Source organism: Cyprinus carpio, chromosome A8 (assembly GCF_018340385.1).
Source record: "Cyprinus carpio isolate SPL01 chromosome A8, ASM1834038v1, whole genome shotgun sequence".
In the NCBI taxonomy this organism is placed as follows: domain Eukaryota; kingdom Metazoa; phylum Chordata; class Actinopteri; order Cypriniformes; family Cyprinidae; genus Cyprinus; species Cyprinus carpio.
This window is the reverse complement of record NC_056579.1, coordinates 451463-478946: the sequence shown is the minus strand read 5'-3', so window position 1 is coordinate 478946 and position 27484 is coordinate 451463. Positions and strand designations below refer to the sequence as shown.

The 27484-nt window shown below is 42.1% G+C and overlaps 2 protein-coding genes across 8 annotated transcripts; both read left to right on the top strand.

The window, feature by feature from the left end:
• Nucleotides 1-17: 17 nt before the first annotated feature.
• On the top strand, nucleotides 18-10632 carry LOC109095130 (geranylgeranyl transferase type-1 subunit beta-like). Of its 4 annotated transcripts, none has more exons than XM_042761473.1 (8): nucleotides 18-223; nucleotides 2637-2755; nucleotides 2855-2922; nucleotides 3631-3990; nucleotides 5284-5329; nucleotides 5400-5566; nucleotides 6499-6607; nucleotides 8761-10632. In XM_042761473.1, the coding sequence occupies exons 1-8, from the start codon at nucleotides 111-113 to the stop codon at nucleotides 8907-8909; spliced, it is 1131 nt and encodes a 376-aa protein (XP_042617407.1). In that variant the 5' UTR covers nucleotides 18-110; the 3' UTR covers nucleotides 8910-10632. The 4 variants fall into 4 exon arrangements, with proteins under 4 accessions (XP_042617407.1, XP_042617406.1, XP_042617409.1 ...); XM_042761472.1 differs by having other exon boundaries at nucleotides 5400-5584; XM_042761475.1 differs by having other exon boundaries at nucleotides 8576-8901.
• On the top strand, nucleotides 10538-27299 carry LOC109109295 (E3 ubiquitin-protein ligase TRIM36-like). 4 transcript variants are annotated; one of them, XM_042761468.1, is made up of 11 exons: nucleotides 10538-10753; nucleotides 11599-11839; nucleotides 12593-12622; nucleotides 16056-16399; nucleotides 16476-16622; nucleotides 17872-17967; nucleotides 19658-19911; nucleotides 21248-21369; nucleotides 22767-23072; nucleotides 24215-24512; nucleotides 25390-27299. In XM_042761468.1, exons 1-11 carry the CDS (start codon nucleotides 10694-10696, stop codon nucleotides 25736-25738), a joined length of 2247 nt encoding a protein of 748 aa, XP_042617402.1. In that variant the 5' UTR covers nucleotides 10538-10693; the 3' UTR covers nucleotides 25739-27299. The 4 variants fall into 4 exon arrangements, with proteins under 4 accessions (XP_042617402.1, XP_042617403.1, XP_042617404.1 ...); XM_042761470.1 differs by lacking the exon at nucleotides 10538-10753 and adding an exon at nucleotides 11115-11300; XM_042761469.1 differs by lacking the exon at nucleotides 12593-12622 and having other exon boundaries at nucleotides 10539-10753.
• The last annotated feature ends 185 nt before the right edge of the window (nucleotides 27300-27484 follow it).

Here is a 27484-nt window from a genome sequence, read left to right as displayed (position 1 = left end):
GGTCTGTTTGTGTAAGTCATTGAGAATCAGAGCAGCAGCGCCGGACTCTTATTCTGCCGCGTGTCCGTGCAGCGGAAGCGGCGCGCTGACCGTGTTTCTCCTGTGTGAGGATGGCGGATTTAGATCACGAACAGCTAGATTTTCTGCGCGAGCGGCACGTGCATTTCTTCCAGCGCTGCCTGCACGTGCTGCCCGAGAGATACGCTCCGTACGAGACCAGAAGGTGACCGAGAACACACACACACACACACACACACACACTCACTCTCTTTAAGCCCCGAAACAGAGCTTTTCTCCTTTAAGGATACACTTTCTGCCCGGTGTTTTATTTAATTTGTGCAATCTGGCAACCCTGTGCGCGCGCACTGATGATGAAAACACATGAGTTTAGTGATCTCTCCACAGAGATATTCTGCTTACATGAAAGTGTCGTATAGACCAGGGGTTTTCACCCTGTGGGGCGCGAGCATCAGTTAATTCAGAGACATTCCCTTGAGGATTTATGAATATGAGTTATCATATCTTTATTCAACTAGAGGGCAGTCTGACTCAGTCGGCTGAGTATCAGTCATGTTTATTGACAGTGTAAGATGATTTACAGTTAGCAGTGTCGGCATGTTGTTATCTCAGAAACACGCTCAGCCATCGCACTGAATCAGGTGAACTGGTTATATATTTATGTTTCAGTATAATACGCACACTATACCAGGAGCGGTTCTAAACCCTTCTTAGGTGGGTTTCAGCCCCTATCTGTCACCTTAACAATCAGGCCAGTGCTGCTTCCTCAAGAAAGTTTTTCATTCTCACGTGTTTTAAGTCTTGTCAGTTTAAACACTAGAGTAATTTTAAGCCCAAGACATCTCAAAGCGGTACTCACGCGCTGTGATAAAGCATTTCTGTGCGCACGGCGCGCGCACACGTGTGAAGTGCACAAACAGACCGCAGGTGAATACTAATGCTCGTCTTGACAAGTGTCTTTGTAAGCACAGTCGGCTGTTTTAAGTGAACGTAAACAGTAAAGAAAATATCACATTTACATCAGTATTAATTTGAGAACAAGTGAAATTAGACAAACTATTAGTTGAATTAGTTGAAAACCTCTGATATAGACAATTTGGGTTTTTTTCACAAGCAATTTGTTCTGTTTGTTACCAAATGTGCCATGATCAAACTTTCACTGAGTTTCAGTAATATATCTGTTGTGTGAGGAATAAATGCGCTCTTCCTACCTGTGACAGTACAATGGGGAAACATGTACATAAATTGGAATTGTTGGAATTTATATTAAGAGTTTTTACCAGTTTTCGTGTTGAAAATGGCATGGCAATGTTAGTTTTCAGTGTGTACTAACGAACTTTGAGCAAATTTACTGTGCAATCTTAGTGTTTTTTTCTCATTTGTGAACAAGTTGTCACTTAGAAAATGTAATGTGAATACAAATGACAAAACACTAACCAAACCATGAGTTTTGTATTATCAGAGCTGGTTAAATGAAGTCAGTGTACAGTCAGTGGAGGCTGGTTAAAGGGCACGTAATATGTTATTGCATTTCCCTGCTGATTAAAAAAACACAACCCTAACACCAGCCTAAGCTGGTTGACTGACTGGTCTTTGCTGGTCAGAAGGCTAGTTTTAGAGGGTTTTGACCACTTCCTGCTGGTCAGACTGGGAGACCAGCTTAGCAGGGTTTTTTCAGCAGGATAGAATAATCATTATTAAAAATCGTGATTATAATTTGAATCAAAATAATCGTGATTATCAGTTTAACCATTATCGTGCAGCCCTAGTCTGATCATTCTGTTTGGTTTCAGATTTCTGTTTTATTCAATCTAATTTAAATCAGAATCTGCTCATGTATGCAGCATCTCTGTTTGGATCGAGATTAAAATGCAGTGTCTGTCTCTACTTTTAAATGAGTACAGAGAGTTTGTCCTGTAATATATAGTCCTTCTATCTTATATCTTGCTTTAAAAAATGAAGTAAATAATAACAGATCTGTGTTGGAGCTGATGGTGCATCACTTCTGACAGTGCTCAGCTTTAAGAGAAGGTTTCTGAGAGACGCTGGTTAGTCTCGGGATGGATGTTCGTAGTAAAGTGGAAAGCAGCTTTGTTAACAGTGATTCAGTAACTTGTTAACTAACCCATTTGGCCAATCAGAGGTGCTTAAGTTAGTCAGAATCCACTCAGTTTTCACTTGACCCTTTTAAAGCAACACTTAACTGAAAAATATTTAAAGGATACATGCCAATATTTTAAAGCGTTTTCTTTCATGTTATTGAAACTAGCTGCAATAATGACCTCATTTAAAAAAAAAACATATATATATATCAAATAGTTAAAGTAGTTAGACAACAGTGTAATCCGTTAAACGCACTGTACTTCAGCCTCGTTTTCATTAAATGCGTCTCAGTCCTGACTCATGAACCTGATTCACACATGAACTGATGGACTCGTCTACTCAATTGTCTGCAGTCTGTATTCGTGACGAGTCTGTTTTCACTCAAAGCGCTGTTGTTTGACATGAAGGCACCAAACTCCGTCTCACTGGTTCAGCGTTTGGAGCGTCTGACCTCTGAGTGACCTCTGCAGCACGAGTTCCTGTGATGTTTGTCCTGTGTGTGTTTTCCTCTGCAGATTGACTATCGTGTTCTTCGCTCTGTCGGGTCTCGATGTTCTTGATGCCCTGGATGTCGTGGACAAGCCCGGTTTAATTGAGTGGATTTATTCCCTGCAGGTTCTTCCCACCGACGACAGTGAGTCTCTCCTCACGTGCTTTATAAGCTGGTCTCAGCGGGGTCTTCAGTGCAGAAGCTGATGTGTTTGCTCACGGTTTCTCTTCTCTTGATGAACAGAGTCCAATCTCAGTCGCTGTGGCTTCCGTGGCTCCTCTCATATCGGTGTTCCCTACAACAGCTCGAAGGTAGTGCTTGTTTCAGCTCGACACACCTGGAAGTGTCTAGTTAGTGCTTGACTAGCTGGTTCAGGTGTGTAAGTAGGGCTTGGAGCTGGACTCTCTGTTGTAGGATGTTAGACACACAGCAGAGGGCAGTGCTGACCACTGAAGCACTGGATCACGGTCCAGTACTGACACTGAGTCTTCTGAACTACTACGATCACTCACACAGCAGCGTCTCACACCCGGACACAAAGATCTTAATCAGAGCAGAAACTCTGTCGTGGCATTAAACGTCACATGCACTGCAAAAAAACATTCTCTTCCTCAGTATTTCTGTCTTGTTCTCCAGTGCAAATATCTAAACATCCTTAAATCGAGAAGATAAGAAGTGTTCTGTGGAACTGATTAAAATGACGTGAGTTTATGATTAAAACGAGAACAAATATCTGTGAGTGGGGAATGAAAACCTGTTTCATTTTGAGTTGATTTTTGTGAAGACACAGACAGATATTTGTTCTTGTTTTAATCACTTCATTTCTATCTTTATCATCTTTATAGTGTGATCAGAAGTTATTTCCATATTCTAGTGTTTGTTAGCAGAGATGTTCAGGCATTAAGCTACAGTTTTGTCAGCTGGAAGATGTATTTTCTAAACGTGTTCCTAAACTTGTCTTTATCTTGGGCTTAAGAAGGCCTGGAGCTCACCCACAGCGCGTGCCTGTCTCTCCGCAGGGCCCCGGGGCTCCTCACACGTATGACAGCGGTCACGTGGCCATGACCTACACGGGCCTGGCGTGTCTGATCATTCTGGGAGACGATCTGAGCCGTGTGTGTCGAGAGGCGTGTCTGGCCGGACTGAGAGCGCTGCAGCTGGAGGACGGCAGCTTCGGCTCTCGCTCCGGTCTCCCGTCGCTGCAGTGTTTCAGTCTCTCACTGTGCCGCTGTTTCTCTTCCTGCAGTTTCCACGCTGTTCCTGAAGGAAGTGAGAACGACATGAGGTTTGTGTATTGCGCCGCCTGCATCTGCTACATGCTGGACGACTGGTCAGGAATGGACCGCCAGAGAGCCATCGATTACATCCGGAGGAGCACCGTGAGTCCCGCACTTCCTGTCCACTTCCTGTCCACTTCCTGTCCACTCGTCCGTCTATTCAATTCGCAGCCGCTCCTGATGCATTATTAACTCCTCCTGTAAGCGAATCCTCAGGATTATCCAGAAACACAGTGAGTTATTCCTGCCCTCAGCTGACCTCCTGACCTCTGGTGCAGTGGGTCAGCCGGGGTCAAAGGTCAGATCCCAGTGCTGATGTGCTCCAGCTCTTCCTGTCTGTGTGTTTCTGGGCAGGGTTGGGTGTCGTTTGGGTTTTTTACGATATCCACTGCTAAATAGATCATTTAAAACGGTACTGATGCCTGATAATAATGCTTTAAAAAAAGAGCCACAAAACAACGAGATTCAAAAAAGTAAATAAAGATTTAAATGAAACAGTATATTAAAAGTTTAAAGTATACGGAAATAAAAGTAAATACAGAACACTGCATGACTGAGCGAACACATGTAATGTCTGTTTCACTCCCTGATATAAACACACACTGACTGAAGGAGAAGAAGACAATAAACACTCGCCGGCGACAGTGTGTAGTTCATCTGTGTGCTTCAAGCCATCTCTGTTAGTTTCAGAATAATTGAGTATATTTATAATATACATGGCCTTTATTACAGTATAGAACATATTTTCTGCTCATTCTGTGATAAGATCAGATCAGATCACAGAAGGAACATTTGACTGATGTTGTGGAGTAAAACACTTCTCTTGAATTCATGAATGCAGTGTAATTAAATCATCGATCACTGATGATGATGATGATGATGATGACGGTCATTTCTCACACGGCTCACTCCTCGTGAGCTATAAACAGACACAGGACACTGCTCAGAGTAAATCTGCTTACTGATTGAGATTTAGTGGCTCTGACCTCCAGCGAAGACTGAACAGACACGCTTCTGTGCTGGTCCTCAGCTGACCTCTGTCCTGCGCTCTGTTGCTCACACAACGTGTGTGTGTTGATTCTCTTTAGTGACATGTTTCTTCAGTCCTACTGCGTTTAAGGAGATGGTTCAACCCGAAATAATCATCCTGTCATCATTTACTCGCCTCACGTCATTCAAGCATGACTTACTTTCTTCTGAGGAACTCAAAAGAAGATATTTTGAAGGATGTTTCGGAAACCAAACAACATTGGACTGAAAATCATAATGTCTTCTTCTGTGTTCCGGTCGAACCGGTTTGAGTGACACGAGGGAGAGTAAATGATGACAGAATGATCGTTTCTGTTGAGTGTTGATCTCATGAAGGTGTTCTTTTAATTGTTGTGTGTTGTTCAGTCGTATGACAGCGGGATCGGTCAGGGAGCCGGACTCGAGTCTCACGGTGAGTCACACACCTCTCCTCAGTCTTTGTTATTAAAGCTTGTGATAATAACTGCTCTGTCTTGGCTCAGGTGGATCCACCTTCTGTGCCGTGGCGTCTCTGTGCATGATGGGAAAGCTGCATGAGGTGTTCAGCGAGCGAGAGCTGAAGCGGATCCGGTGCTGGTGCATCCTCAGACAACAGAACGGCTTCCACGGCCGACCCAACAAACCCGTGGACACCTGCTACTCCTTCTGGGTGGGAGCCACGCTGGAGGTGCGTCCCTCACGAGTCTCCTTCAGACACGGGCTGCTCTTCATTTCTCAGCAGTAGCGTGCTATGATTTCACACAGAATCCAGTCGTACTGAATTAATAAATCAAAAGTAGGTCAGTGCACTTAAATCAAATGTAGATATGGACTCGTGTCTGTGAATATCAAACTACAGAAAGACTATTTAAATATGAATCTTGCATGTTGTGCGTGTCTCTGTGTGAATGAACAGTTTGACGTATTGAAGCAGGCGTCGCTCGCGGTGTTTTCAGCATCTAACGTCTCACTATATGAGCTTCATCTCCAGAGCCACTCTGAGAGTCACTCCATGAGCATTTGAGAAAATCTACCATCATATTGTATATATACACACAAACAAAACTCTTCACGGCAACCCGCCACAATAAGAGTTCAGGTTAACTTGACAAAATTGTCAGAAATACATTACTATTTTACAGCAGAATGTACGTCTTACTACTACTAATACAATTATTATTAAAAGTTTATTTTTAAGGAATAATCACAAATTTTAACAGTACACTTCTGTTCTGAAGCCCTTTTTTTTGCCCCCAAAAAATAAATAAATAACGCATTTCATTTGATTACAAGGTAAATTAAAGTATGCAACAGAATCTCTGGGGGGAAAAAACACTGAATATTTCATAGGTTCCTATGATTGATTGATTGAATAATTAATTAAAAAAATCCAGAAACTGGAATCTAGAAAAATTAAAAGGAAAACACATGTTTGGTTCAAAAAAAAAAAAAACATAAAAAAAATTGTTTTTGTTAAACTTTTGATACATTGCTGTTAACTGGTATAAGTTTCCTGATTTCAAATAATTAGACATGCTTTTTGATGAAATAAACTGCTGTAAAGTGCTGCTGAAGTCGAACATGCGCTCTTGTGTCCCGCAGCTCTTAGACGTGTTCCAGTACACCAACCGCGAGAAGAACCGGAACTACATTCTGTCCACGCAGGACCGGTTGGTGGGCGGTTTCGCTAAATGGCCCGACAGTCATCCAGGTACAGTTACAGTGTTGTTCACAGCGCTGAAGAGCTTTTGTTTGTGTCTGTCAGTCGAAACCGCATCGTAACCCAAAGCTGCAGGCCTCAATGTGTAATTGATGAGATGATTGTGTGCTGAGACTCGGGTTTCCGGAGGATCTGGAGATCTGACGTGTTTCCAGTGTCACCTGATGACCAGAAATCACACTGACCTTACAATGCTGCTTTTCAGGTCAAGTCCACAGAGCTTATTGTCATCCAGCTCTATGTAGAGACACAAAGAGTGAGATGTCGTGCCTCGCAGGACAATAGTGTTAGATAAATAAACATGAAATATGAACGTACAGAAATAGACAATACAAAAATAAGTAATCGAAATACTTTCGATTCAGTCATGTAACAACGGTGCAACAGTACAGATGTATTCAGTGTGAGGGGAGGAGCTTAATACTCATATATACATATCTTTATATTTTAATAGACACATATTTGAAGGGGTTTATTAGGACAGGAAACAGTCTGGAGGCCGGTGGAGAAATGATCACACAAACACTAGCGCTAATCATCTGTATGAATATTCATAATTAGTTGATCTTTTGACTGTCACTCACACACATCTTTTCAGCAGCCTTAGTTCCAGAAGTATTTTCCCATTCATTTCTCCCATAGGGATTATTAAAACATTTTATTAAATTTTTTTTTTTAAAGAATCGTATTACAAACTTTGATTTGAAGTAAAGTATTAGAAAAAATCAGACCAAAACTTGTAAGATACTTGCGAAATAACATAATCAAATTAAATATGACTAAATATAAAGAAATCTTGATTTACAGATGTTTATTGTGTGTATATAGGAACAATAATATGCACTGCTGTTCAAAACTTTGGGATCAGTAAGATTTAAAACATTTTTTTTTTTTATTTCTGCATTTAGACTGCATTTATTTGATCAGAAACACAGTAAAAATAGTGAAATATTATTATAATCTAAAACAGCTGTTTTCTGTGTGAATATGTGTTAAACTGTAATTTATTTCTGTGATGCGCAGCTGTATTTTCAGCATCATTACTCCAGTCTTCAGTGTCACATGATCTTCAGAAATCATTCTAATATGATGATTTGCTGCTCAGGAAACATTTCTGTTTTTTTTTTATTTTTATTATTGTTGTACATTTTATTTTTCAGGATTCACAGATGAATAGAAAGTTCAGAAGAACAGCGTTTATTTGAAATAGAAATCTTTTGTCACATTATACACCACCGTTCAAAAGTTTAGGATGAGTATTTTTTTTTCTTTTTTCTTTTTTTGTTAGAAATGAAGAATTTTATTCATCAAGGATACATTAAATTGATCAAAAGTGGCAGTAAAGACATTTTTAATGTAACAAGATTTCTATTTCAAATAAATGCTGTTCTTTTGGAATCAGAAAATCAGAAATGTTTCTTGAGCAGCAAATCATCATATTAGAATGATTTCTGAAGATCATGTGACACTGAAGACTGGAGTAATGATGCTGAAAGTGTAGTTTTTTTAATTGCTCAATTATGTAGTTAGCGTGTCTCACGGGAGCGGACGAGCATTAAAGAGTTCTTGTGGCAGGATTGGCTTGTTCTGATTCTGATTCTGTGCTGAATCATGGGTAGCGTGATGTTTCACCAGGTGTTCCTCTTTTTTATGATTACTTTTAAAAAATAAGTTGAAATGTGTTGAAAGTTATTGTTAAACATCAGTTCCACTGTGGAGAAAATGAATGGGATTTTTACTTCTGAGTGAGACTGTCTTTCACTTCCTGTACAGAAATGGTCCGTTATTCTGCTTTATTCAAGCAGGTGTTTATCATATTATTGTAACGTTTTGTCATAATTGTAAACACACTGGTTTTCAGCGCAGATATTTTTTCTGTTTACTGCACTTTATTTTAGTCGTAGTTGTTTATCTGTAGCGGCTAATGAAGCAAACCGCTCACTTATGCGTGTCCTGCAGGAGAGGCGCTGATGACATCACGGGGGTCTGACCGGGTCAGCATGAATTATTCATGAGCTCTTAAAGACACAGTACTGTGTTGTCACTCAGTCGGGGTGTTGTGGCGTGTGTCAGCGGCAGGTGTTGATGAGTGCCACTGATCTGTTGTCTCCGTCTCTCTCCTGTCACTGCCGTCTGCGCCTCAGACCCTCTCCACACGTACTTCGCTATCTGTGGCCTGTCTCTGATCGGAGAAGCGGACCTGCAGAAGGTGCACCCGGCTCTGAACATCAGCGTGCGGGCGTTCGAGAGTCTGCGGCAGCTGCAGGGGGCGTGGAGGCAGAAGACCACGTGACCACAGACTGATTCCACAGCAATAGAGCCAACGTGAGCGCTCGGATACGCACTGATGAATAAATGATCGCATCCAGCATAATCAATTATTAAAGGTAAAGCTGTCGCTCTTTAGTCGTAGGCCACAAGTTCGTTTCGTCCCCGGCTCGTCTGCCAGATTCATCCTTCCTCTTCAAGCATTTCATTATTAGTTTCTGCCTTACAGACAGATGAGCTGTTCCTGGAGTGATATGCACTGTTTATCCGCTTCTTACTCTTTCTGTGAAATCTTCGTCCTCTCTTGAATGTGCCTCAGATGTCTTGAGGATGTTAGTGTATGCTGTATATACACATGGCATCTCCACATGAATGTGTTTCAAGGATCAAATAATTAAATTATTTTTTCTATCCTGTAATATCTAGGAGTGACAGTCACGCTGCTCATATTTTATTATGATGTAAAGTTAAAGTGCTGAACTGACAGACTGCGATGTCAATAAATGACGAGCTTTTATCACGTCTGAGGAATTTATGACGGTGCTGGTGAGAAACAAGTGTTTAATAACAAGTTTTCAACGTGTCGGAGATTTCTTCAAGAGATTTAGCCATTATTCACCTCAGGACAAAAAACCCTCTGTCAAATATTACATTATATACTGTATACATATTTTAATGACATATTGAGGAATAATGTGCATTAAGGGTTGCGTGCATATTAATGGCAATGTGTATGTGAGCAAAGATCACCTTGTTAAATCATTAACTAAGAAATGTATGAACTATGACAATAACTGTACAATAACACATGTACACGCACGCACACACACACACTTTCTCTCTCACGCACACACACACACGTTCTCTCACACATACGTACACGCACGCACAAACACACACACACACACACACACACACACAAGGCCTTGTTTGTACTGTTTCTTTTGACTCTTGAATTACAAAATGTAAGTGAAGATATTGGTGTACACCGAAGTCTTCATTACGATTATTATTTCATTATACATAGCCACTGAATGGAAATGTCTGAATAAAACTCTTTCTTATTCTTTTGAGAAATATTTTGCCTGTCTGGATCTACTAGAATAAGGGAGATGTTCCAGAGATTCTTCTTCACTTTGGCTATTTTGACTGTGTTGTCATGCATAAGAAACACAGAAGCATTTACAGGACAATGATGCAGAATTATGGGTCAGAGATTGTTAGGATTTAATGTCAAACCTATAAAACATCAAATGTCTGTAAAGATCTGGCCGCTGTGCTGCATGTCACGCTCCAGAGGGAGGACAAAACACTGATGGGTAGAAAAAGGCAAAGGGGGATCATCGGTCAAATACAGCCTTTGCTGGGTAACATGGTCTTGGACTGTGGTACAGTATTTATTCATTAATATTTCATCATGTCTACACAAACACAAAGCAGGGCTGATTTTGTCCTTCATCTGCTCTCATAAGTATTTCGACATGATTCTGTCTTTACACTAACACACACGTGCTCAAATGACCTTTAGCTTCAGGTTATCTGTTTATCTGTGAGCTGATGAAAGTTTGATCAGACGCAGATCTACACAAAGAGCTGTCAGTCCCGCGAGGCCACGCCCACCGAGCGGCCGAATGGGCGGAGTCTCGCGTCTTCAAGATCGTCGTCGGGTTGAATGAAATGTCCCTCTAAATCCGCGAGCGGTTCGTGACAGAAGCTGTTCCCGCGCGGATGATGCCGGCACGAGGAGACAGATAATCATCATCATCATCATCATCATCTCCGTGTCCATAGCGATCGGTCATCAGCAGGATGTCGGACTCGGAGATGTCAGAGTTCGCGAGTATCGTGGAGCGCATCGAGAGAGGCGAGGTGAGCGTCACATCTGCTGCTCTTCATCTGAAGAGGATGAGGAGGAGGATGTGCAGAGCTGCTGTCAGCCAGCATGGGACGGAACGATGAATCATTATATATAATAATAATAATTGTGCTGTTATGTTGGTGCTTTATAATCGCTCATTCATCGCCTCTGATGTGCTGCTGTCAAGATCCCGTTCATGTGACGTCACTGCTCCACCTTACCTTTTTCCCATCATTTATAATAATGTTGTCAGTGAACATAAGAGGTTATTTGTCGGGCGTGCTGTGAAGAATGTAGTGGATATAAAAAATGATTCGTACGTCGCAGGCCCCGCCCCTTGTTTAAAAACCCGATCGTTTCGCTGCAGGGTTGATATAGTGACGGCCGGCCGGTGACTCCGCCCACATTCGGCTTGTTGCGCTCGCTCGCGCGTTACCGGCGCGTCACGTTGTTCGATTCGTCCTCGATCTGCGCGAATCTCTCATTTGAGAAGTTGAACCCGGATCGCGGAGTTTGTCCTTCCTTCTGCTCGCGATGTCCAGGCGAAGCTCGCTGCTAGTAAGTGCGTGATCCCGGTTCATCCTCCTGAATGAAACCGGTTTGCTGACGGAAAGTTGAACCGGTTGTTTTGAATTTATTTAATATACACATATTTTTAAATGCTTTTCGAATAAAACACCTGCCTTGTAGACGCTCGTCCTTGTGACAGAGTTTCACAGCTAGTGAATCGTACTTCTTACGCTTGAAACAGAAAGGCGAAAGTGAACAATGGAAGTAGTTCCCCAAACGCGCGTCATCTGACCGACGCGTGGGGAATGTGCGCGTTGACGCTAAAGCCCGAGTTTGTGTTCCGCAGGTTCCGATGAAGAACATCGAGCGGGAGCTGATCTGCCCCATCTGTCAGGAGCTCTTCACGCATCCGCTCATCCTGCCCTGCCAGCACAGCGTCTGCCACAAGTGCGTCAAAGAGCTGCTCATGCCCAACCACGACGACTCGCTGAGCACCGACGCGGGCTCCGAGAGCTCGAACCCGGGCAGCCCTCGCGCCAGAGTCCCGTCCCCCAGCATGGAGAAGCTGGAGCGCCTGGTGCGATCAGGTAACCAGCGGGTCTCTCTACAGAATATTTGATCTGAGCACCTTCGATCCGACACTCTACTGATCAGGGGAAGAAATGTTCACGTGCACTCAAGCAAGAGATGTGATTTCCCGATTTTGCATCTGAATCTAAATTAAACAGCAGAGTTTCATGGCACAGAATCAATTTCTTTGTCTTGTTCAACATCCTTAAATCCTTATATATTTACAGAATTTAAGTGATAAATTGAAATTTTGAGCTTATGCTTAAAACTAAAACAAATATCTGTCAGTGTGGAATGAAAACTTTTCATTCCAACTTTTTCTCTTTGAATTCAGATTTTTCTCAGCCCAGCGGCAGATTTTTGTTCTTGTTTTTAATTACAAACTCACTTCATTTTGATCAGTTTCTCAAAACAAGACTACATATCTCAAGTCATTTTGCTTTTCAAGTATATGTTAATTGTTTTAAGAATCTTTAGACATTTGCACTGCAAAACAGGACAAAAATAAATAGAATTTGGGGGAGATGAACAGCAGATTAAATTACATCTCATTTATTACTGCAGGAATGACTGAGCAGGTTTGGTCACTGCTGTTTTAGTGTCTTTCCTCATCTCTCTTTTACACTGGCTTTCACTGCAGTTTTTCCCCAAGAAATGTGATGCTGTTTTTATGTTCGTACAGTCATTGGTTGTGAATCAGGTTTCACTCCACTTCTGTTCACGTTTAACCATTGTTAGTCTTGTTTCACTTTTCTCTCTGTTGCCTGCAGCTTCACTGAGGAGGTCGTTTGGAGGGAGAGGTAGATGTGGGTTACGTAATTTAATTAGCCGTAGTGAGTACTGTGTCTCTAGAACCCCTGTCCTCTCGCGCTCTTCTCGCGCGCAACGCTTTCCGTAAACAACAGAGGAACGAATCTGATGCTTAAAGGGGTAGCTGTGAAAAAAAATAAACATTTTCTGCTAATTTACTCATCCTCGGATCATCCAAGACTTTTATTTCTTCAGTAGAACAGTAAAGAAGATCTTTATCTGAAACTGTGCTCACTGGTGATTCATAAAATCAGAAACGCATTTAACAGACATCACAGAATGAATCCCTGTGGCTCCTGATGATATACTGAGCTCTTATGAAGCGAAACGATCATTCTGTGCAATAAACATTCTGTTCAACATTATCACCTGTAATCCAGAGCCTCAGGGACACAGTCCGGTTCACAAACGGATCATTCTTTAGAACCGGTTCTTTTTAGTGAACTACTTGAACCAGTTCTTCAAATCGGACTGAATCGTCTGAATCAGTTCAGACTCGAGCAGCACAGATCTACAAGAGACTCAATCAAACTCACTTTCAGACGGCTGACGGTCACTGCAACTGGACATGAGCTGAAACACCGGCGAATCTGATCCTGTGATGAATGAACTGATTCAGTGCTCCGGTTCCTCCAACAGTCACTGAACTGAGAACACCGTTCGACTCGCACCGAACACCGATGCGTGAACACAACACTGAACAGTTTTTATGGTTTCTCACTGTTTATGTATAAAGGTGAGCTGGTGAAGACTAGTTTATATGCATTAGACATGAAAACATCCGCATTTCACATTATTATTGGGTGATTTAATCATATAACTGTGTATGTGTGACGTCACTGCAAGATCACATACACCAGTTCACTGAAACCCTCAGAAAGCACCAGTTCACTGAAAAGAATCATATTCTCAGACCTCAACATGTCATCAGGAGCCACGAGGATTAATTCTGTGTTGCCTGATGTGCTTTTCTTGACTCTCACAGTGACGGTAGCCATTGACTTCACCACTGAGCACGGTTTCAGCTAAAACCCTTCTCTACTGTTCTACTGAGGAAAAAAGTCACTACATCTTGGATGGTCTGAGGAAGAGTAAATTAGCAGGAAAACGTTCATTTTTGAATGGAGTATCCCTTTAAAACTCTGGTGAGCGTCTGCTAAGCGTGTTAATCAGATCTCTGCAGTGCGTCTGCGACCGTGAGAACGAGTGTTTAATGTTGCCGCGGAGGAACACAGGAATCCCAGAGCGTCCGTGAGGAACATCTCATGCTTAGAGAATATTAAGACATTTTTCTTCTAGACAACAGCAACTAAATAGCAGTGAACTAGCAGAATGTTGTGTGAAGAACTTCTCGTCACACAGTAATCCTCCTTCGACCAATGCGTGCGTGAACCCTGCGGGCAGGAGACACCGTCGAGCTTCACTGAAATGCGCTCCGTAGTCATCTACAGAATAAATGCAGGTTTCAGAACCCGCTCTACCCTTCTGTGTCCATCGCCGCGTCACGACTAACTGATGAGCGTCCCTCTTAACTGTGAGCCGCCAGGGTCTGACTGTGTGGTTTTGTAGGGACGGGCGTCTCTTCTGCTGATGGGCCTGTTTCTGGTCTGAGCGTTTATTTTTTTTCTCATTGCGGCAGCATCAGCTCCCAGCATGCCGTGCTGCATCGTCCCCTCCCCGAGCGGCGCAGCACACTCACGGCCTAAGTACACGCTTTATTTCAGTCATACTCACTCCCTCCTCTGTCCCGATCTGAACCCGGCCCTCGCTCAGATCTCCGGCGTCCTCGTTCATCATCATGCTGTAGTGTGTCCGCATGCGCCGCTTCCTTCCATCTGTGCTGCATACGACGGTGTGATGTTGTCTCTTCTTTGGTTTGTTTGCATTTCACTTTGCTGTTCTTTGTCATCAGTGCTTGCTGGAGAAGTGATTTCTTTCACCCTAAAATGATTTTCCCACAAAAGCCCATGACACTGACCTGGACTATCTGGAGGATCTCACTTTAAAGCTGCTGTGTGATCATCTGGCCCTCACTGGCAGTAGAGATGCTTAGAAACTCAACAAAGGCAGAAATTCTTAGCACTGAATGTAAACGTGATTAACGATGGATGTGTTGACCGTAAAGAGGTCATGCTTACAGTAGAAACTCTAGCTCAGGGTTGGGTTACGCTTGTTTAGCTCAACGTCTCATGCTACTGTTTACACAGCCAAAGAAGTTCCTGCCACTGTTCCTTTAGAAGAGGAAAAATAAACATTGTGTATTCTTAATGTAAGCGGTATTATAAAGTATGTAGATGGCATGGTGGTATCTCAACCTGAGGGAAGAACAACTGCAATCAAAATAATCAGGTTCAGTTTTCAGCCCAGTGTGTCTAGAATATCTGGTTTCAGTTCTGGAAAGAATCTTAATTTTGGTGCATCACTAATTGATTCTTGAGGAGTGAAACACGGAGCGACCGTCACGCAGAGAACACGCAGTCATGCAGGATACAGATGCACACTATCTCACAGCTGGATTCAACCAAGTCTAGTCTAATCACCTTTATTTATACAGCGCTTTTAATAATACAGATTGTGTCAAAGCAACTGTACAGCATTAATTAGGAAAATAGTGTGTCAATAATGCAAAATGGCAATAGTAAACATGAATTTTTCAGTTAAAAGCAGTTCATTCTAAGTTTGCAAGGTTGGTGAAGTTAAATGTTCATTATTTATTCAAAGATTTGTTTAAATTATATAAATGCGTATTTGCTGAAAGCTGATGGCAAATGAGAAATAATATTTGCCTTTCTATTACTAATAATATAATACTTTGTTTACATTTTAATTCCTTAGAACGGTTAAACAATCTGATTATTAGACAGACTTCTGTCCGTATTAGACAGAACTGTTAACGACGACAGCAAACAAGAGGGAGAATGTGAGCACCATACGTGTGTGTGTGTGTGTGTGTGTATAGCTGCTGCTCTCAGCGCTGTCAAAATAAAAGTCCCACCTCAAACGCATCGGCCAATGCCGATATTTGAAAGATGCCAAACATCGGCCGATATATCGGTCGACCTCTAAGACTGAACAATGGCAGACGGAGTGCTTGTGGAAACCTGTCAGGAAATCATCTGTATGATCAGTTCTGTTTGGGGGAGCAGAAATGACACACGGCAGCTTTAAAAACAGTGCCCTCGATCTCATTCAGCGCTGTGAAATAGATTACTATTAATTAGTTTTTAATTGCCATTTTTTGATCTTTTGTTTCTCGTGTCCAGATCACTGTCTGCTGTTGTGCTGTGTTCAGTTTGTTTCTCGGAGTCACTCCACGTGTGTCTCACCATTTTTGATCACTAGTGCTTCATTGTGTGTGTGTGTGTGTGTGCACGTCTGTTCCTCCCCCTTTATTTTGACCGCTGTCACGTGTTGCTGAATCAGGGTCCATATCTTCTCCTGGATGGAGGCGCTCCTCCGTCACTCCCCGGGTCACCACCTTCCCGTGTCCCGGCTGTCAGCATGACATTGATCTCGGGGAGCGAGGGATCAGCATGCTCTTCAGGAACTTCACTCTGGAGAGCATCGTAGAGCGCTACCGTCAGGCGGCCCGCGCAGCCGTGGCCATCATGTGCAACGTCTGCAAGCCGCCCGTCCAGGAGGCCACCAAGAGCTGCATGGACTGCAAGGCCAGCTTCTGCAACGAGTGCTTCAAGATGAACCACCCCTGGGGAACGCCCAAAGCCCAGCACGAGTATGTGGGACCCACCACCAACTTCAGACCGAAGGTCTGTATCAAACCCGCCACCGCTGCGCTGTATCAGCTGCTGTCACTGATCTAACCCATCAAACCCTGGCTTCCAGGTGCTCATGTGTCCTGAGCACGAGATGGAGAAGGTCAACATGTACTGTGAGGTGTGCCGGCGTCCCGTGTGTCATCTGTGCAAGCTCGGCGGATCTCACGCGAATCACAGAGTCACTTCCATGAGCAGCGCCTACAAGATCCTCAAGGTGCGTCCAGGTTAATAACAATCACTGGCATGTTTGTCTGTCCATGTTCACAACTGCGCTTTTATTTGAGGTTTCCTGAGGTGAACGACGGAAGCTAATTTCTGCCACAGAATAATAGATTAAAAGATAATTGCAACTCACTATCCTGCCTTTTTTTTTTTTTCTCTCAGAATAGCAAGTATACAGCTCAGATTTTTTTTCTTGTAATTGCGAGTTCATGTTGTGCAGTTCTGGCTTATTTTCTCAGGGTTTATATTGAGAGTTTATATCTCACAATTCTGAGAAAAAAAATCACAATTATTTTTTTTTTTTTTTTTTATTTAGTGGTAGAAACCGGCTTCCATAGCACACTTATAATATTAGTAGGAGTCATAATTTAGAAATAAATGCCCATTTTCTACCCTGATTTTATCCCTGAATATGAACCGTTTAAATGGGCGTGTCTCTTTAAGACTGCAGCGTAAACCTACTCTGCTGTGATTGGTCAGCGTCTCTGCGTATGAAATGAGTATTACACAGGGCTGCACATAATCATATTTCTTTTCATGTTTACAATCACGGGTTAATCGTTCACTTGTGTTATTCTGAGTGCTTAAGATGTGTTTTTTCTTTCTGCAGGTTATCTTAAGTGTTGTTCCATTGATTTAGTTTTAGTATAACATTATAACACCATGCATATTTTAACTTTTTTTATTTTTTATTTAAAGAAGAAACCAAACCAATGTATAGTTGACATTTGAGGCTTAGTACTATAGAAAAGCAGTAAAAGTTTTTCAGTTTGAATCTTTTCAGCTTGTTTATATTCATATAAAACTATAGAATGCAGTTGCTTCAAACAATGGTATAAACATAATTGAATGTAAACTGTGATAATTGCAATTATAGGACCTCTTATAGGTCTACAAGTCTAAGTCAGTTTTCTCCATCTGTGACCCTTTTAAAGTATTGATGGTTGAGCTGAAACCAGCGCTATTGTGTTTCTGGTGAGTGGATTTGTCCGGTGGAGGGACAGAGGTCAGTCGCTCCATCTCGGTCAGCATCTGCTGAGTCAGAAATACTAGACCACTGCAGACAAGAGCCATGGCTCATCCATTTTTAATGCAGTATTTCTATCTTAAGATGTTCTGTCCAGTTCCTGGTGTTGTAGATGCTCACAAAAGCTGTGTTAGGTGTCCAGCGCTGTCCAGAAATCCTGCGGGAGGCCGATTGTTCCACTGTGTTCTCATGGGCTTACCTTTTCTGTCAACAGGAGAAGCTATCCAAGAGTATCCATTACCTAATTAGCAAAGAGGACCAAGTGAGGACTCAGATTTCTGAGCTGGATGTGTTGATCCATCACACTGAGGTAATGGCAAGCTCATTTCCTGCTTGATGCTGATTGGTCAGAACAATCGGAACAGACGTTCGTTCATGTAGCTGTTTAGTGGAGCTGATGCTCAGAGAAGTGATTTATGCTGCGTCGATGTCATATTCATGTTCTGTTTGTGTCCACTCTCAGCGTAGATTAAATGTGTTTTTAATGTTGGCGTATTTTGACTGGTTTAGTGTGGGAAGTTATCTTCTGAAAGGCTAGCCCATCCAACAGCTGTCGGGTTTCTCTAAACTCATTCATTCTCAACACACGTGTCGGGGAAAGTTACTCTTAAAAGTAATGCGTTACAATATTGCGTTACTCCATAAAAAGTAACTAATTGTGTTACTTGGTTACTTTTATGGAAAGTAATGCACTACGTTATTTTAGCGTTAGTTTTCCTCATCTGATCTGGGCTTGCATATTAATATTTAATAACAAAAAAACTGAATTTAATCTTTTTGGCAACTGTTACCCAAAAGATCCTCAGGCTGAAGCACACGCCTCTGATTTCTCTCAACATGACAAAAAGTAACTTATTTGAAAAAGTAAATCAGATATTTTCTTGTAAATTTAAAAGTAATGTGTAACTTTACTAGTTACTTGAAATAAGTAATCGGAGTAATCTGACTCGTGTTACTTGTAATGCACCCCCTCCCCCACACACTGCTTGAGGTAGTGTTAGTTTCTTTAATGAAATATATGACGAAAATGTTTTTCCCTTGATGATGACGAGACGATAATAAGGTCATTAAAAGATAACTGAGACTATATCAACATGCAATAAAACGATGAGACTAATATGTAGTTAAAAGAATGAAAACCAAAACCTTTTTATTTTTGTTAAAAAAATGGAGCTGAATCATTTCAGAGTGCTGTACGAGAGAGCGTTCATGTTTGCGGTTGCCAGATATCAAGAGCTCAAATTAATCTGCCCTGCTGTATGCAATCTGGCCATTTGGAGTTATTGGAATTACTATTAATGAATTTCTCTGTTATAATATTGGAGAGTAGGTTTTTGATATCAGTTTCTATAACGTAGTCGGGCCGCTTGTGTATCTGAGGCCTCTAATCGATATCCTGTGATAAATCTGTACACTAACCTTAGATGAGGTCAAATAAACCACGCATACAAGGCGATATTCTATTGATTTGTGCTTATTGGTGAAAGAGAAACTTCTGATGAAATGTAAAAATACACAACAATCATTGCAATTTAAATTTAGCAAAATAATAATATTTATCATTTTAATCATTATACAGTAACACAAAAATATGATGAAAATGTGTAAGTTTCCACTGACTAAAACTAAAACAGCACGAGTTGACTAAATATTATAAAATTAAAAGTTACATTGGACACAAGACTGAATTAACACTTAACAGAATTAACACTATTCTGAGGTGTATAACACATTGTTTTCAAGAAATCCATTTTTCTTTAAATCATCTTTGAAAGGGGGTTTGCCATTTTAAACAGGGTGTGTTTTTCTGTACCATCAGCTATGATGAAATCTTTTTTTGTTGTTGTTCCCTTGACTTCCCTATTTATTTTAAATAGGGAAATTAATTTGTTTGTGCTGCTTAGTAACTCTTAAAATACTCTCTGTGTCATAAGCTTGTGGTCTGTGTATTTGCATGATGGCAGCAGGGTTATTGTCTCATGAGCTTCCTCTGAACGCAGGAGAACGGGCAGCTCGCAGAGAGACGTGCCAATGAACACTTTGAGCATCTTTTTGAGACGCTTCAGGAGCGGAAGACGGAGATGCTGCGCTCCATCCAGCAGTCGAGGAACCTGCGGGTGGAGCGTCTGCGGACACAGGTGGAGGAGTACCAGGGCATGCTGGAGAACAGTGGCCTGGTGGGATACGCTCAGGAGGTGCTGAAAGAGACGGATCAGTCCTGCTTCGTCCAGACGGCCAAACTGCTGCACGTCAGGTTCGGCCTCTTCATGTTTAGGATCTCTCTGACCGAAGCGGCGGCTAGTCGAGCGTCAGATTCGGCCACGTGTCTGTAATCCAGAGTCTTTGTCCACTGGCTTGTGTTTCTAGATTTAACCAAAGTTCAGAGTTCATTCACTGTAATCCTGATCTCTGTTAGTCCACAAAGCTGCTTTGCCGTTCACTTTCCCACAAACCCTGAGTCACTGCTTTGCGTCGCCACATGATCTCACAGCTGATAACAGCGAGCCGCTCTTCAGGACAGACTCGTGTCAGTTACACGCTTATTATACAGGACACATCGTTTCAAAGCAGCTTCAGAGTAATGAATCCTGTCATTAATTTAGAAGATTTAAAACATTTGGACTCTTCCCAGAGAACTAGATGAAGTTCATCAAGACGGACTAAACGTTGGCTTGAGAAAGCTTTTCCTTGAAAATTGAAGTAGTTGTAAAAGCTTAAAGTTTTAAACCATTTTAAAGATTGAAATGATAGAAAGATTAGAAATATGAGGTAGAATGGAAGCTTAAATTAGTCTAATTGTGTCCCTGCAGCACAAAAGCAATCTTAAGTCGCTGGGGTATATTTGTCAATTATAAAAAAAAAGATGCTAAAAATCATTAGGATATTAAATAAAGATCATGTTCCATGAAGATATTTTGTAAATTTCCTACTGTAAATATATCAAAACTTAATTTTTGATTAGTAAAATGCATTGCTAAGAACTTCATGTGAACAACTTTAAAGATGATTTTCTCAATATTTAGATATTTTTGCACACTCAGATTCCAGATTTTCAAATAGTTGTATCTCAGACAAATATTGACCTCCTAACAAACCACACATCAATGGAGAGATTATTTATTCAGCTTCAGATGATGTATAAATCTCAATTTTCAAAAATTGACCCTTATGACTGGTTTTGTGCTCCAGGGTCAGGAATGGCCGAGAATTGATGGATGGATAGAATGAGTTTCAAGGGCTTCAGTGAGTTTAGATTTGATCAGTTAGGGTTTGAAGAGTTTTGTCTCATCTGAATGTTCTGTCAGTGTAAGTCTATAGGATTTCTTTCTAGGTTTTCATCATCATTTTTAGGAGAACCCCAAGTTCTTTCTCAAGCCAGCGTTAATGAGTGGAACTGTTCCTCTGGGATCTGTAATGAACTTCTGATACTGTAGCATGGGTCTGATTTTCTCTCTGATTGAATCAATCTTGTTTGTAAGTAATTCATAAAACCATTACTGTGGTGCTGTTGGGAAATATCCACATAATTTCACGTCAGTTGAGTGTGGTTTAGAGATTTGGATGTGAATGACTCTGGTTTTTGTTAACAGGATTCAGAAAGCCACCGAGTCGCTGAAGACCTTCCAGCCTGCGGCGACGCCGTCGTTTGAGGAGTTTGTGCTGGACACGTCGAAGGAGGAGATCCTGCTGAAGGAGCTGAGCTTCAGCGGCGGTGAGACTTCCCTGAGCCGCTGGCGCCGTAGCAGACGCTCTTTAGCAGAGTAATCCACTTACAGGCTTTCTGAAGACGCATCATTTGCGCATCATTATGGGGTTAAAGGTGAACGATTGGGGTTTCTTGTGTTCCTCTACATGTGTTCGTCCGTCCTTCAGCTGTGAGGTCAGTCCTGCTGTGCAAAGGCTCTCAGGGAGCGGATGGAGAATTGGTGTGGTTTTATCCTGATTAGCGGGAGGATTTTAACATTGTGGGACACGTTCACCTGTTTAGATGCTGACCACAGAAACGCAGGAGCTTATTGATCAGCGCTAATGCTTCTGATGGCTGGAATCTTTATCGTTGCAGCTGTTTGCTGTAATGGGATCCGCTGAATCGTTGATGAGGCAAAACTCAGCGATGCTTTTCCATCATCAGCTTTAATTCTGCTGCAGTACAGCAGATTCTCTCAGCTTCCACGGCACGTTTGTTTCCTGGCCATATTTTCTGCTGCTGCCGTCTCATGGTCTCTTCTGTCCGGATTAATGCGTCTCCTGTTCAGATCAATAGCTTGTTATTCGCAGAGAAGAGTTTCGGGCGTCGTGCCTGGGCTCTTGGCAGACCGGCTGGCCGTGACGGGCCCTGTTTCCACGGTGACCACCGGGCCTCGTCCTCGGGGTCACGTGTGTCTCTCTGTGTTGGAACGGTTTAAGGAACAATAGCAGGACTCTGAGAGACGGCAGATTTATGCTGCACAGAGATAAATCCAGCAGAATCAGTGATGGAGACTCAGCTCTGTGCTGTAAAGACAACAGAGGCATTATTCAGATCAATAGCAGTGTAAAGTTCCTCGCTCAGCTGTAGCTTGAGTCAGTTCAGTGTTGATTGAATTATGTGAGCGGTTGGATTTATCTTGGTCCAGTGTCTCTTCAGTAACTGAATGTAATCATCAGAAGCCCCGGTGCTTATTCGTTTCTAAAAATGTCTTTGTAAGTTATGTGCATTTATGGCCATAAAAATTCTTTAGTATAGCAAAAGTCTAAATTATCATTTTAAGAGGATTTAAATTTTAGTTTAAAATTAAATTAAATCTTAGTTGCGGCTCTATGCACAAAGGCTATGACTGATTAAATAAACACGATAGCTGCACATTTAAAAGTCAAACCATTGCATGTTCAACAGGATCATATATTGATATTTGAGAACATAAAAACCAATTTCAATAAATATGTAAATATTGTATAAAACCGTTATTGAGTAAACTCGCAGTCATCCTGTTTTGAGGTTAACTGTGACGCAGCCAGGAGCGTGACTGTGATCGTGCTGACGTTGTGGCAGGTTTTGCATGAGGACAGATGCTCGTGAAGAAGACATTCTTTGCTGACTGAAATGCTGTTCATCCTTTCTGTCATCAGTTCCTGAGCCTCCAGTGATCGACCTCTCTCGCTGCTGCGTTTATAACGAGGGTCTGATCCACTGGCGGCTGTCTGAAGACTCTCTGCCCACCGATCATCACATTGTGGAGTTCAGGAAGCTGGGGGCTGAGGAGGATGAGGAGGAGGAACCCTGCTGGAGCGCGACGGAGCGTGTTTACGGCTGCAGCACGGTGGTGTCCGATCTTTCAAGCGACTCTCGCTACGCTTTCAGAGTGAAGAGCTGCCGTAACGGTGTGTTCAGCCCCTGCAGTCCTGAGGTGACCTTCCACACGCCTCCAGCACCGGGTAAACACACAAACTCACACACACACTTTCACGCACTCTCACACACACACACACACACACACACACAAACGTTCATTAGCTCGTAGCCACGGCTCTGTTGTTTTGTTGCTCTGTTAATCAGATGCAGAATTTGATCAGTGTGAAAAGGTGAAACTGGATTCTGATGATGATGCGTTAGACACTGACGCTTGACACATCGTGTACTGGAGCATGCTATGTTAGGATTAACCTGCGCTAGTCAACAAATGCACAAAGCTCCGGGAACCGGTACACATACGAGCTGCTACAAGTGTGCATGACAGCTTAAAGTTTATTCTGCAAAAAGTAAATGACACACAAACCTAAGTGACGACGATGTATGAAGAAACATTTCTTCAGAAATATTTAAAATTCTGCATTAAAATTTAAATTGTGAAAAGTAATTCAGGGAGAAGGAAGAGTCACGTGGCCAATGCAAACTAATGCCACTCTTGATTAAAATAAATGTAGTGTTGAATGCGGTGTACAGTGAAATGAGTTTAGACCTACCTCATTTTTTGTTTTTGATGTTTTGTCCAGGCAGTGTGTAGCCAGAAATGATAAAAATGGCACTTCATGGCCAAAAGGTTGTGACCCCTGGTATGAGTGATTTTTCAATGATACACCCAAACATATTGATAGCTTTGACTTTTATTGCTTCAAAATTGTAAAAGCAGCTGCTGTAACTGGAGATGGACTCTTTTTGTCCAGCAGGTGGCCGGAGAAGACCCTTGATTCAGAAACTGACCACCAGGAGTGTGGTTTTCCCTGCAGACGATCTCATTGGTCAACTCAATCTCACAGCCAGCTGTTAAGAAAAGTTCAGACTTTAAAAAACAACAAATAAATAACTAATGGAGCCGATGGCTACAAACAGTAATTCTGTTTGAGTGTGCTGTCGGTGTTCAGGTTAGGGTTTGTTTCAGCGCTGTGCTTGACTTTACCAATGAAATCTTTTAAATCTATTTGTGCTTAATTCATTTGGGGGAGAAAATCATGTCCATAAATACAGGAGACGTCTTATTAATGATTCTTTCACCCTGCTAATGTTGATGTAAATCTGCGTGTTAAAGGTGGAGTTAGTCAGATGGCCGTTGACTGAGATCTGTGTCTGTGCTCCTCAGTGTTTGGCTTCCTGTTTAACGAGAAGTGTGGGTTCAGTGCGGAGCGGCTGCAGCTCAGCCAACGCAGAGACTCTGTGGAGAGCGTGGCGGGGATGAGTTTCCTTCTGGCCGCGGAGCGCGTGCAGACGGGGAGCTACATCTGTCTCGACTACATCATCGGCGACACGGGCATCTCTCACGGACGCCATTACTGGGCTTTCCGTGTGCAGCCCAACTCATACATGGTGAAAGTGGGAGTGGCTTCTGACTCCAAACTAACAGAGTGGTTTCACAACCCACGAGACACCAGCAGCCCCCGGTGAGAACACACACACTCTCAAATTATCACATTTACATTGAGTCATGAACCAGACGTTTTGATAAACGTTCTCATTCAGTCTTAATTATAATTTGAAGAGGTCTTAAATTTGAGGACAGAAAGACAAGAATGGCCGTATGGCTTTATGTGAAGATTAAATGTCATTTGAGCGCTGCTTCGAAGTCGGTGCATCTGTGAAGGGAACGGACTGTCTTCTTTTGATCTTGAGTATAACGACAGATGAAGCAGTGTTTCAGCCGTTTCTTCTGCTCCTAAAACACCTCCTGCTTTGGTTTTTCAATAAGCCCATGTTTGTTCAGAGCAACGGGAAAACAGACCATATTTTTATGCAGCAAACACGCAGTTGATGGACAAGAAGCTGATGCATTATCAAAAATCTAAACCATTAAGACACTAAGGAATATTCATGTGTTTTAAATTAATATTGTGATTCCTACTTTTGACTCATCCCTTTTCTTAAAAAAAAAAAAATGGTTTAAGGGATTCTTGTTTTTGTGAAAACCTGTATAAATCATGCTTTTAATATTCATTTTATGGTTAAATAATGTCCCCATAGGCATTGCTCCAACCCGCTCATATGGTTTTAACTTTGTGCAGGGCTTAAAAAAAAAGCTTTAAATTTGATTAACTCTCATTCTCACGCCACAACTGTAAGGGCACAGAGGAAGAATACTGAATGACTTTCAGAGTATTTCTTCCAGACATTGACAGACAATCAGAATCCACTTGAGCTTTAAAGCGACAGTTTTGCAGCGTGCTTATAATAAACTAAATATTATCGTCCGTTGGTGTGGACGCTAATGTAGTTCTTGGTAATATTCGATGAGGATTTTAATGTAATTTTGCTTCCCGTTAGGTACGACCATGACAGCGGTCACGACAGCGGCAGTGAAGACACCTGCTTCGAGGTCTCGCAGCCTTTCACGCTGGTCACTGTGGGCATGGGTCGGCTCTTCATCCCCAAAGCGTCCGTCAGCGCCGCCGGAGATCACAGCAGCCGCGTCCTGCCCATGCCGCAGAGGATCGGAGTCTGTCTGGACTATGACGCGGGTCGCGTGTTCTTCTACGACGCAGACACCATGCGCCTCCTGTACGAGCGACAGGTGGACTGCTCGGGGACCATGTACCCTGCGTTCGGGCTCCTGGGCGGCGGAGCGGTTCATCTGGAGGAGTTCATCACAGCCAAGCGGCTGTCATACCTGTGAGGATCCTGTCGGTGTCTGTTAGTTCTGTTAACCCTGTCTCGTTCTCTTGAGTTACTCGTAACGGTAGATGGTGGTGTGGGTCGGCCGGTGGTGTGGCGTGTCCCTGTCCTAATATACAAGTCCGTCTGGTTTAAGAGCCAAAGCCGATCTCCAGTGCCTACGTGCCTTCAGTGACATCAGACCATCATGTTTCACGCAGGGCACCTTAATACACTGAAATCTAATGCAAAGCCTCACAACGTCACTTTCTGAAGAATGTGCACTGATACTGTTAATTACTCTTCGTCGTTTACATGCACAAGCGATATGATTTAAACACAAGAATTCACTACTGAACACATGACTGTGCACTAAGTTTGTTTTTATTGTAGCAGCATCTGCAAAACACGTTTCAAAGTAAACAAAATGAATAAATCCGTCTGTCCTAGAATAGCATGTAGATTTGATTGTGTGCAAGAGATTTTTTCGTACACAAAACCACTTTTTAATGAAATGTAGCATCTGAATCAAACCGGTGCTGATCTAACTGAACCTAAATACGATTCCTATGAGACAGACCTGAACACCTTAAATGTACATATGCACTACTATTGCCAAGGCAGATGTCTTGACGGGACTAATATGGCCTTATTGAGTAATCGCAGGCTGGCGCTTCATTGACCAGATGACTGGCTAGAAAGGGACTGGACTGTCTTGACCGAGCGGTTCTGCTGGCGCTATCTTCCTCTGACCGCAGGTGATCTCGTGGTTCTTCTGTAGCTGTGCTGGACTAGTCTTGTGCTCTGATCGCCGGCCTACAGAGGATATAAACATGTAGTCATCTTAAAGTTTGAGCGTTTTGGGACGCGTCCTACTACCTGATCAGCGTGTTATTCTGTGGATAATTTCCCTCTTTATCCTTGTCATTAAAATCTCATACTAATCAAACGTTTTAGACAATGTGACTGCATAAAAGGAGACTTGTATTCTCTGAAGGCTTTAGACGATTAGATTGAGCTTCTACATGTCTGTGATCGTTTTAAAGAGTGTGTTTGTGTGTGAGATCAGTGGACTGAAGTACTGAGAGCATCTTTTATGAGTTCTAACATTTCTGTTTGTTTTTGCTTCATCTCTATGAATTGATTTTCACTCTATTTTCACATGTTCACCATCATCGGTTTATTTTGTTGTATTGGATGAGAAATAATGCACTTGTTCACTTGTTTCAGGTGCGTCACGTCACAGAATGTGTTTTAGGAGCCTGTAACCAAATGTTCTGCTGTTTCTTGTACATGTGTAACAGGGTCTGTAATCGGTGAGGTTCGTAATGTGTGGTACTGAGCTTATGAATCCTGCTGAAGTTCTTGAGCACTTTAAAGCATGCGTGAGCTCGATGCAGGTGTGATATATCACAGGCTTTAGCTGTCTCTCTGTCACCTGCATCTGCGTGGTTTTATTTTTAATGTACTTTGTGGGTTTTTTTGTATAAAAATAAATGAATGTCCTTTTAGCTGTATCAGTCATGTTTCTGTTCCCTCTCAAACGAACTTATTAAAAAATAAAAATAGAAATGCTGTGACTGTGACTGTGAGTGAGCAACATATATTATATTATATTCTATTATAGCATCTGCTCGGTAAATGTATGCATCTCGTGTAATGTTATTATAGAGATCTCTAATCACATTCTTACACTCATAAAAACACGTTCTGTCAAATATTTATTGTTGTATGATTTTTTGGGTTTTTTTTTTTTGTTTTTTTTTTT

What these genes read in the sequence shown, in the direction of transcription:
- LOC109109295 (XM_042761468.1), top strand. Translation starts at nt 10,694, where the DNA reads ATGTCGGACTCGGAGATGTCAGAGTTCGCGAGTATCGTGGAGCGCATC. An exon ending in AGCGCATCGAGAGAGGCGAG is followed by an intron (nt 10,754 to 11,598) that starts GTGAGCGTCACA and finishes TGTGTTCCGCAG; the next exon opens with GTTCCGATGAAGAACATCGA. An exon ending in CCACACGCCTCCAGCACCGG is followed by an intron (nt 23,073 to 24,214) that starts GTAAACACACAA and finishes TGTGCTCCTCAG; the next exon opens with TGTTTGGCTTCCTGTTTAAC.
- LOC109095130 (XM_042761472.1), top strand. Translation starts at nt 111, where the DNA reads ATGGCGGATTTAGATCACGAACAGCTAGATTTTCTGCGCGAGCGGCAC. An exon ending in GGTTCTTCCCACCGACGACA is followed by an intron (nt 2,756 to 2,854) that starts GTGAGTCTCTCC and finishes CTTGATGAACAG; the next exon opens with AGTCCAATCTCAGTCGCTGT. An exon ending in AGCCGGACTCGAGTCTCACG is followed by an intron (nt 5,330 to 5,399) that starts GTGAGTCACACA and finishes GTCTTGGCTCAG; the next exon opens with GTGGATCCACCTTCTGTGCC.